This window comes from Propithecus coquereli, unplaced genomic scaffold, assembly GCF_000956105.1.
Source record: "Propithecus coquereli isolate 6110/MARCELLA unplaced genomic scaffold, Pcoq_1.0 Scaffold90, whole genome shotgun sequence".
In the NCBI taxonomy this organism is placed as follows: Eukaryota; Metazoa; Chordata; class Mammalia; order Primates; family Indriidae; genus Propithecus; species Propithecus coquereli.
This window is the reverse complement of record NW_012155285.1, coordinates 4,366,744-4,377,756: the sequence shown is the minus strand read 5'-3', so window position 1 is coordinate 4,377,756 and position 11,013 is coordinate 4,366,744. Positions and strand designations below refer to the sequence as shown.

Here is an 11,013-nt window from a genome sequence, read left to right as displayed (position 1 = left end):
GATACCCTTTGCTGGGGGGCTGTGCTCTGCAGTGCAAGAGGGTCAGCAGCAGCCCTGGCCTCGCCCTGCCAGGTGTCAGTAGCACAAACCCCCCGTTGTGACAACTAAAAATGTCTCTAGACATTGCCCTCTGGGAGCAAAATCTCTCCCTATTGTAAAGGGGGTGGAGAGAGAGAGAGAGAGAGAACAGGAAAAAAGAAAATAGGAAAAAAGAATGTGCAGGAAACAGGAGAAAAATGAACCTAAAAATCTCCAGATTGATAAGAGAAGATATTGCATTCATAAAATGAGAACAGCAGGCAATAGAAAAGAAACATCCCAGGAATGAAAAATCCTTTCAGAAATTAAACATGTGTCAACAGAAAGAAAAAGAAAATAAAAGGGTTGAAAGATAAAGTTGAAGAAATTTCCCAGAAAAACAAAGTAAAAAGTCGAAGAGACACAAAATTGTAGAGGAAGAAAAAAATAATTTGAGCATAACTTTGGAAGATCTAAGGCGAGAACAGAGGAGATATAGGGGAGGAAAATTTCAAATAATCAGTTCAAATAAAAATGTCCATAATGGAAGGATATGAGTTTCTAGCTGGGAAGAACCCACAGGAACCCAGTACATGAAATTCAGGACAGGTGGAACAAGGCAGTCCTAAAAGCTTCCAGGAAGGACTTGCAGGTTGTCTGACAGAGTCGGAATTCAGAATGACCCGAGGCTTCTAGAAGCTGGAAAGCAATGGAGCGATGTCGTCAAAATCCTGAAGGAATTCCAACAAGCCAAACTATCATTCAAGTGTGAAGATGCAATAAAGACATTTTCAGACATGAAAAGTCGTGTAAAATTGACCTTCCATGCTCTGCTGTGCAGTGAAGATGCTGGAAAATATGCTGTGTCAAACCTAGGGAGTACACTCTTTTTCTCGTCCATGTGTTCAGTGCAGGCCAGGGATGATTAAGGAGGCTCTGATGGGCCCCCAAACCCCATTAGGAGTCCTTGCCAGGTAAGGCAAGCCTTGGGAATTGGGCCTTGGGGCCCTCCTGCAAATGCAGGCAGCAATAGTGATGGAGGGGCTCAATTGGCCCGGCCCTTCCAAATGCACCTCTTTAATTTCCTGCCCACTTCGTTTTATGTTCATTGACTCTGAGCTTGAATTGTCTCTTAGACTCAACTGGAAAGAATGGCTCCCACATCTGCTGTAGCCCTCACTTGTGTTTTCTGTTGTTCCTGTTTCAGGTCTGGTTTCTCTGTTAGACTGCTTTCTGCATTGTAGAAGTGACTCAGATTTTCTCGACAACTGTTGATGCCCTTTATTGGGTTCCAGAGCTATTATGTATATTTCCTTTGATGATTCTTCTGTAATTTCCCAGAGATTTCTGAAGATTGGACGGACAATAAACATGCGACATCACCTACCATTTGAAACACAAAGATTTATAAATAGCAGATTTTTCCCTCGCCTACATTGACACATACTGAGTTGCTGATCAACTAAGGCCCCCAAACGTTTATTATATTATCTCTTTGCCAAGTTGATATCTTCCTTCCTTTACATGTGCATTTTTTAAGCAGTTAAACATAGGACTTTACACTTATGCCTGTTACACTTTCTTTGGTTTTCAGTTGGTCACTCTTTCAGTGGACAGTGAACAAACCCCACTTAAACTGGTTTAAGGACAAGGGAAATCTGTTGGTGCCTCTGAAAAGTCCAGGGGATTTTAGCTTCAGTCATAGTTTGGTCCAGGTACTCAAATAATATTACATTCTCCTCCCATCCCTCTCCTTTCCTTTCAACATTTCAGCTTTTGTCTCTCGATTGCCTTCCTTCTCGGGGCAAGACGACCCACACGGTAGCTTCTGCACTCACGCCTGCCTGAGACCATCCCCTATTCCCAGTAGTGCTGCAAGTGGCCGCTTCTCAGAAAACTGGTGTGCTCCTGGAGTCATTGCCCTTCTGGAAATCACATTGCAGTGCATTCAGAAGTGCTTTTACTGGAGATCCTTGGAAAGGCCAAGGGCAGAGCTTTGTCGGAGTCTGGAGTGTAGCAGCAACACCTGGGGGGTTCTAGTCAAAACAGCAAGGCCAGCACAGTGGGTAGGGAGAGACTGTGGGCAGGAACAGAGATGGCAGCTCAGTCACAGTAATAATTATCATGGGAAGGGAAATGATATACTTTGAGCACTTTTTTGGATGGGTGCTATATACACAGAGGCATTGAAGTATGTGCTCTGCAATCGTAGCTCTGCCAGTGGGTATTAGGCCCTTGATCGTAAGTGCCTCCTAAACTTTAAAGTGCTAGGAATTATGGAAGGAGGGTCTCGTTAAAAGGCAGGTTCTGTTTCACTAGGTCAGGGGTGGGACTGGAGACTCTGCCTCTCTGACCAGCTCCTTGGGGATGTCAACGCTGCTGCTGGCAGTGCACGGAACGTGCCTGGAGTATCCAGGACTTAACCATCCTGGGCTTTAGTTGCCTCACTTGTAAAATGGGGACATCAGCACCTTCCTCGTAAGATCACTGAGAGTGAAATTAATAAGAGTGTAAAGAACTTAGCAGAGTGCCTGCCCCAGAGTAAGCACTCAGTACGTGACGAGTATTATTTAAGAGGAATGGGAACAATGAACGCATCATCATGGAGAGAGTGAGAGACCAACGCTGAGTGCTTCACGCGGGGCATGGTACACAAAGAGCATTGGCTGAGGATGTCCTCTGTACCCAGTGCTTGACACGCTTCCTCATCTAATCTTCCTAACTCGGTAAGATCAATACTATCATCCTTCCTGGACAAACCAAGACTTAAATTAAGAAACTTGCCCAAGACCACCCATTGCAGAGCTAGGGTTTAAATCCAGGTCATGTGGCAGCAAAACCTGTGAATTTAGTTGTCATTAAACTGCCCTCCAATAATAATTACTACTATTATTATCTTATTAAGTCCTCATGACAAAGGTCAACTTTTAAACCTATTTTACGGGAGAGAAAACTGAGTTGCAAGGACTTCGGCAACTTGTCTAGAGCCACATACACAATCCCTATCCCTTTCTTATATACAAGGTTGACAGGGAGGTGAGGACACCTTCTGAGGTGGGCTGAGGTTGGCACACAGGCCAGAATTTGGGTCCCACCCCGCCCCTACAGACCCCTCTGTGTTTTTCATGATGGCTCCTGACAACAGCTGCACAGGCTTCCTTTGTTCACCTCATGCCGTGGGGCCGATTGGGAGAAGTCCTCACTGTGGAATTTCGTGCCAGGTTACCTGCACTTCCACTCTACCTATCCCTACCTGAACGCAGCAGGACGACACAAAGAAAGCAGGAAGAACTTTGCTGTATCACTTTTAGAAAGCTACTAACCCTGGTATAACTGATCCATACTAGGAATGCAAAGGCCGTGATTGATGGAGAAGAGTTGTACAATTGCAGAGAGCTCAGAGTGATGGGGGAAAGCTATTGAGGATGTAAGTGTTAGGTTAGTTTCTGCAGGACACAGGCTCTGAGACTAGACGTACATACAGAAAGTTTGCTGGGGAGCCTTCAGGTCCACACCGGTGGGGCATAAGGGAAGTGGGTTTAAGGAGGGAAGCGTTAAACAGAGATGCGGAGGCCTCAGTCTCTATGATAGTTCTGAAGTGGCCCAAAAGAGCGCCTTCCTACTGTCACATTGACTAGTCCCTGGACACAGGTCCCCAGGGAGGGGTAAGACCTTGGGTGGGAGAATGTTTCCAGCTGAGTGCAATGCCCGCTCACTCAGCGGCAAGTCGTGACCCACCAACACCCCCAGTATCTGGGGGCCTGCGTCCACTATAGCACACCACATGGATTACCAGGGTGTTGAACTTGGCAATATAGTAGGGACAACTATAAATCTTGTTTTAAGAATAAAATACCTCACGGGCAAATCCAAAGACTGTCTGGGGAACAATAATGATTTTACTAACGATTGCAACTAGTCAAGGAGGCTCCACGATCCTGCTCAACTCTAAAAGTTTTCGAACTCGATTATTGAGACTGGATAATAATGCAAAAGAGCCAAAGAGGTATTGTGTATAAAATTTTCTAGCACAAAGTGTTTCATCCATTTCAGCCTATTTTGGATTTCCTATTTCCAACCTATACGAAATGCGCTTGCCCACACACACACACACAGACACACACACACACGCACACACACACACACACGCACACACACACACAACTAACCTTGGATTTGGCTTCCTTTTAGGGATATAAAAAGCTCCTGAGTCAACTCCAATAACATTTCCCCACACTATCTTTGAAAGGTGCAGATGAATGAGTTTGACAGAAAACTTTTTGCTTGAAATTTTCCCTTTCTCGGATTGCATAAATTTAAGGGGAAAGCCTGCCAAGTGTTCAGTGATGCTCTGCATGGCAGCTTCTGGCAGGGACACTCTGTACCAGCAGCTAAATGAATGTTTTCCTGAATCACTGACTTATCATTCTTTATCACCTGCTCTGTCCCTCCTTTCCTGCACCAAGGCCTTCTAAATGACTTGGGGAAGGGAAGGAAAAAAAACAACTTTTCAGAACCACGATAAGACAGTGCGTACTGACGTTGGGTACTGAGAATTCATGTGCTACATCACATTGTAGTGAGGAACACCAGGCTGTCAAAAGCTACCTTCAGGCCTAAAGTCCAGAGTGTCTAGACATTTTGGGATGTGGCTGTGTGTTAGGAAATTTCTTCTATTTGTGTTGGAATTCACGAGATGAATCGGGTCATATAATTCCCTCACTGAAAATTCTTCTTGTCGTACTTAATGTGAATTCCGGTCCCCTGGTCTGGCCTGCCAGGCTGTCCAGAGCCTGAGACCTGCCTGCCTTCCCGACATTATCTGGGGCTGTGCTCGCCCTCCTTCACCCTGCTTCACACACTGACGACAGCCTCGAGGTTCCTCCAGCACGACAAGGTCTTTCCAGATCCACGGCCTTCGCCCCTGCTGCTTGGAACGCTCTTCCCTCAGCATTTCTCTGGCCAGTTCCTTCTCCAGTTCAGCTTAAATGACGTCTCTTCAGAGACGCCTTCCCTGCATCTCTGCAGGGAGGTCTATGACCCTCTACTTTTATTTACTTTCATTCTCTGTTCTCGTAGCGTGCTCTTGGTTTTCTTCACTGGACTCGCCTATCAGAATTTGTGATTATTAGTGGCTCATTTGTTTCTTGTCTCTTTCCCACATGAAACGTGGCAGGGACGATGGCTACCCTGTTCACCACTGAAAACTCAGTGTCAGGCACACAGCTGATTTGCACTGGAATGAACAGTGCCTCACCCAGTGCTTAAGTCCTGTGCTCTCTATTTATTTTGAAAAAAGTAAAGATTTTAAATTAAGGCTTTGTATATATGGAAATATTTCACAGACAGAAGACGGAAGATGTATGTCTTTAGTGTGAGAATATTTCAAACCCTTGTCACAGCTAACGGCTCCTTCTTCCCTGTTCTCATGGTGGTTTCATTTTGGTTGAGATATAACTTACTATAGTGTATTACAGAGATTTTAACTGAATTTTATATATGTATATATCCATGGAGATCCAGATTGAGATGTAGACTGTTTGCAGCACCCCAGAAGGTCCCACGTGTCCCCTCTCATTCAATACCCTCCCAAAGGTAGCCGCTATTATAATTTCGATCAATATAGGCCAGTTTCGACCGTTTCTTAGCTTTATAAATGAAGTTATACATTGTATACTATGTATTCTTTTATGTCTAGGTTTTTTTCCTCAGAAGTGTGGTTTCGAGATCCATTTATGTTTCTATGTACATCAGTAATTTTTTATTGCTTTATAATATTTCGTTGTGTGAGGATATGACAGTTATTTAGCCGTTCTACAGTTGAAGGACACTTGGATTGTATCCAGTTAATGGCTATTATGAGCAACTCTGCTGGGGACGCTATTGTACAAGTATTTTGACAGATGTGAGCACTCACATCTGCTGGGTGCGTGCGCCGGAGTGAGTCGCTCCCAGATAGGCATATGTGTAGCTTTAGCAGACACCGTCAGTGTTCCCAAGGGGCAATAAAAGTTCGCACTCCCATCTGTGGAGTAGGAGAGTCCCCGCTTCCTTCATAGTCTTACCAGAACTTCATATTTCCCCATACTTAATTTTAGCCATTCCCATAGATGTGTAATGTAACTCTTTGAGATTTTAATTTGTTTTTGTTTGACAAGAGATAAAGTTGAGCTTTTTTTAATGTTTGTGGGTCATTTGGGTATTTCGCATATGTCTGTGTATGTGTGAATTGCCTGTGTATGTGAAGTGCCTGTTATAGTAATTTGACCATTTAATGATCAAATGGATTGTCTTTTTCTTATTGATTTGTTCTTTCTACATTTTGAACATGACTTTTTTAAGAATGATGTGTATCTCAAATATCTCCTTCCAGTTGGAAGGTTTCATTTTCATTCTCCTTACGGTGTCATTTGACGAATAAAATCTCCTAACGTAAATAAAATCGAATGTATTAATCTTTTAGATTATGACAGTGCTTTTTGTGTTCTGAATAATAAATTTTTGCCCAATTCAGGTCTCGTATAGTGTTTTAAAGAATAGAGTGGGGAGATGTTAAAAGGTTATTACACTTGACATAGCTTTTAGGACCAAAATGGTCGAGATACAGCCATAAAACAGGAAGTTCTCCCACTGCCCGGATCAGAGGCCTGCCCATCCCTCCAAGCTGTGCCCAGATTCCTCTTCCTTCAAGAAATGGCTGCCAACCAGCTTCCCCTGCTGCTGCAGGGCTGATCCCATAACTTCTTAGAAAGACTCTAGGATGAATTGCACCCCTCTGCAGTTACCCCTCAAGAATAGTCAACTCAGGTAGACAACACAGAAATCACACCACATGCACAAAGAGTCATTCACCAGATATATTTGAAGTCTAAGCTCTTTGAGCTATACACGTGCACAAATGATTCAGTTGGTGGAAATCTTCCCCTTCCCCTTCATTTTTAAACTTTTCAAACTTAAAATAGTGCTCAAGAGGTTTGCATAATGTGCGTCATGGACATGCTGAGGCGGTTCTGACTTTCACAGTGCTAGGAGGTTCCGGAGAAACACTTCCAAGAGTCTTTCCGTTTTTCACCACTCTCCTGGGAACAGCCCCTGTCCCTCCCCTCCCCAAATCAAACCTAGTGAAAGAATTACTTGATCAGAGACAGGTGACCATTGACACGTGGCAATAACTTACTAAGACTAACCACGCAGGTCATACACTTCACTGTTTTTCTTTTATGACTACACAGAACAGTCATTTCAACTTTTACCAAATGTCTGATGCGTTTGAGACATTTACAGATCATTTCCAAACATTTTCTCTTATCTAGACTTCCTCAGAGCCTGCGTTCTGAAAATTCAGGGTAGCTTAAAAAGTCAAATGACCCACAGATGGCCGAAAGGAGACTCAGCCCCAAGTGGCCGACTGCGGCAGCCTCTTTCCATCTAAACCTCTGAGTGCGATATTTCTTCCACTAGAGGGCATCATTTCTCAACTGCTAGGTCTGTAATCTCACTTGGCAAGGAAAAACCAAAACCTCCACGGCAAAGGAAAGTCAAAGCATTTGCTTATTATACACTCCTCAGATTTTATTTTTGAAAGGAGTCTTCATTTTTCTTACGGAAACTCAGGATTTGACAAGCAATGCCCTCCTCAGTTTCGCCTGTACTGTGTCCAGTACTATATTGCTATATTCACAGTAGAACGGACTTTAATTTCTGAGTGATCAGTCTATGTTCTAAGTTTCTGATATGAAACTAACATACACCTTAGTCAAAAACCACAACGGTCCTTCCATCGGTTGGCTGTGTTATTGTTCTCGTGTGTTTTTCTGAGGCTTGGGTAATGAAAGTACTTCCCCACTCCTTCGTAACGTGTATTTGCATCTAAAGTAATTCATTAATGTACAGGAGTAGATGAGGCCTGGCACATACAGCAGAAGGTAATGGTTCTATAGGTGTATCTTCTGTAATGCACTTTGGGCTAGAGAAATAGAAAAATCACATGTAATGAAAACAACACCTTTGAGCATACGGGCACTGCACGAGTAGGATTGTCGTACGTTTGTCTACCATCGTTCCCCACTTTCATATGCTCAGCTGGGGCTACATTCTGGAGATTTCGCTTCATCCCAATCGTCTACAACGGACACTTGCGTCTTTATTTAAAAACAAGTGGTCTCGATAGCAAAGATGTTGGCTAATCACTGCTGTATTGGCATGAGACATTTTGTGCCCTTTCAAAATTCAGCATTATCCATAATAGAGAGTAATATTATCAGATTATCTGCATTAGTATATGAATGCATTCATAAGCAATGCACATAGTATGTTTTTAAGCAGCTAATGGTTGAACAATCACTAAATAAAAAACATCCAGATTTTAAAAGCACAGCTGAAACATTTGTACAAATATACAAAGAGAGAAAAACAATCATTCAGACACCGTGAAACTTTTTTAATAAATAGGTTTGTCTGAAATCGGTCTCTATCACCCTGGACAAGCCTCCCCAATGAGGCTGGGAAAGTTCTACATGGAGGTGGTGTTCAAAATCTATTGAGGAATACCACTGGGGCCAATGTCAGTTTTGCCTCCAGAAATTTTAACAGAGCTATGAAGTTATTGACTCAAAATAGTGAATATACCCAGATTTGTTGCACTGGATGATGCTGACTGACAATTTTCCTAATCTAGATAGGACATGGCTGGATGCTGACAATCTGTGAGTTATAGGCTATCCTCAAATCATGAAAATAAATGCTGGTGATCATGCATGTCCTGGGAATGTCGGGATGCAAGGACTGAGTGAGACCAGACAGGGATATCTCATGCAGTCAAAGTCAAGTTTACATATGGTCCTATTTAAGTGGCCAGGAAAAAACAACGCACACATGTCAGGACTGGGATTGCAACAGCTCACAAACAACACAGGTGCTATTTGTTACTGATGTCTCTGGCTTGGATCAACATGAGAGAACAAAGATACAGGCTGTGCTGTTGTTTAATAAGAAAATACTACTTTTTCCTAGAACCTTCTAAATTATGGATTATACTTAATGGGTATGATATGATCAGGAGACATATCACCTTTTCCTAGCCCTTTTGTCCAAGAGGCTTGATTACAAGGAAGGAATCTCAAACAACCAAACACCCAGGGATTTAAAGGCAATTTTTTTTTTTTCGACAAACAACGGGGGAAAAAAAAAAAAAAAGCATGATAAAGAGGAGACGGCTATTATTGTCGAGGCAGAGCAGGAAGCTCAGTTGGACACGGAGGGTGGCAGGCCGGGACGCCGGGTCTGGATGATTTTTGGCTTTGGGGAAGTCTTTGGGTCTTCTTCTTCCTCTATGTCACTGTCACAGACGTGCACGACGACACTTGGGGTGGACTCAGTCCCTGCATGGAGCTCATACTTCTCTCCTGAAAAGCAAGAAAAATGGGGGTGAGAAAGTGAAACCACCCTTTGTGCAAATCAATAAAGGGGTACAAGGTGAGAACTGGGGTAAGGGCTCCAAAACTCTGTGAAGAAAGAGGCCTAGCTAAAAATGATGATCATAATTAGTCACTGTCCATAATTGCTACTCCAAAATCCCATAGCTGGTAGTCATAAAGATTCTTAACTCTCTCTGTAGATAAGATCACCCTTTGGAAACCTAGCGGTAGTTTCTGAGATATCTTCTAGATCCATGTTCCAGTGGATTTGTTGACCCACCCGGACTAGCGACCCATACCAAGGAACTGACTCAACTGGAATAGTGACCCCAGGAACTAAAGCAACACAAGAAAATTTCTATGCCCCTATAATTTTGTCCCGAAGCTAGCCAATTAGCAAACCTAATTGCCTAATCCTTGGCCTGCCAAACTATCCTTAAAAACCCTGTCTCCCAAATTCTCAGAGAGGCAGATTTGAGAAATTCCTCGTGTCTCCCCGCTTAGTGCTATGCGGAATTAAACCCTTTCTCTGCTGTAACCCTGCTGTCTTGGTGTATTGGCTTCCTCTTGAGCAGCGGGCAAAGAACCTGGCTGGACAATAACAAAAGGGGAGAGGATTTCAAAACAGATCCTGTAGCAAGGTGTGCTTAGGAAGTGAGAAGAGCATTTTATGGTGTCTCCGGAAACCTGGGATCTTCTCCAGGGATGGCATGAGATGTTAGAAAATGGAATGACACCAATTTATCATTGTATCTGGCTCTATGACCTGTCAACTGTGCAACCCTAAACAAGCCGCTTGCCCTCTCATAGCCTCAGCACCCTCGACTGTAAATTTCAAAATGGCAAGACCTCCACTCCACAGGATTGTGGTGAGGACTGAATGGGTCTGATGGTTAGTCATGTTAGTTTCTCTTCTATTTCCCAACCTTGCTGCTAATTGCTGAGTAACCTTGAGCCGATCACTTTCCTTCTTCTTCTTTTGAATAAGGTAGTCTCTAAGTTCTCCTCTAATTGTACACTTTGTGCAGCCAGAGCTGCCCCAGGATGGCATCAGGAGAGATCATTGCTTGTCCAGGATTTGCAGCGTTTACTCAGTAACTGGGTTAGATGACCATTAAGACTTTTTCCAGTCCCAAGAGTCTATATACTCTTGACTGGCTCATGTCACAGTGAAATTGCTGTTTGCCAACTGGCTTTTTATCTGTCTGTGTCATTTTAGTAGGTGTTTACTGAGCAGCTCCCATGGTCATGCCCATTGCTAGTCAAAAAGGCTTCAAAGCATGATAAAAAATATTTGTGCCTTTCATGAGAGCACAGTCCAGAGGAGGCACGTGAAAACAGAAAGTATCACAGTATGGCATGGTGAGCACCAGGGTGGCAATATATGTTAAGAGCAATATGGTACCAAATAGTAAGGAGCAAGTAACTTGAAAGGCTTCCAAGTAGAGGTGGCAGTTGACCTGGGTCTTAAAGACAAGTAGAAGACCTCCAGGTGGTGGGGCAAGAAGAGGGGCATTCTCAATCTGCATGCTTGTAGTTTCTCAGCTTAACTGCTGACATTCTCATCTTAATCTCCTGA

At 43.4% G+C, this 11,013-nt stretch overlaps 1 protein-coding gene across 3 annotated transcripts in view; it reads right to left on the bottom strand.

The window, feature by feature from the left end:
* Nucleotides 1–6,855: 6,855 nt before the first annotated feature.
* RCAN2 (regulator of calcineurin 2) overlaps nucleotides 6,856–11,013 on the bottom strand; it is a 265,183-nt gene continuing 261,025 nt past the window's right edge. For all 3 annotated transcript variants that reach the window (XM_012664676.1, XM_012664675.1, XM_012664677.1), the window contains one exon: nucleotides 6,856–9,422. In XM_012664676.1, coding sequence (XP_012520130.1) covers nucleotides 9,262–9,422 — 161 coding nt within the window. In that variant the 3' untranslated portion in view covers nucleotides 6,856–9,261. The remainder of the gene's footprint in view (nucleotides 9,423–11,013) is intronic.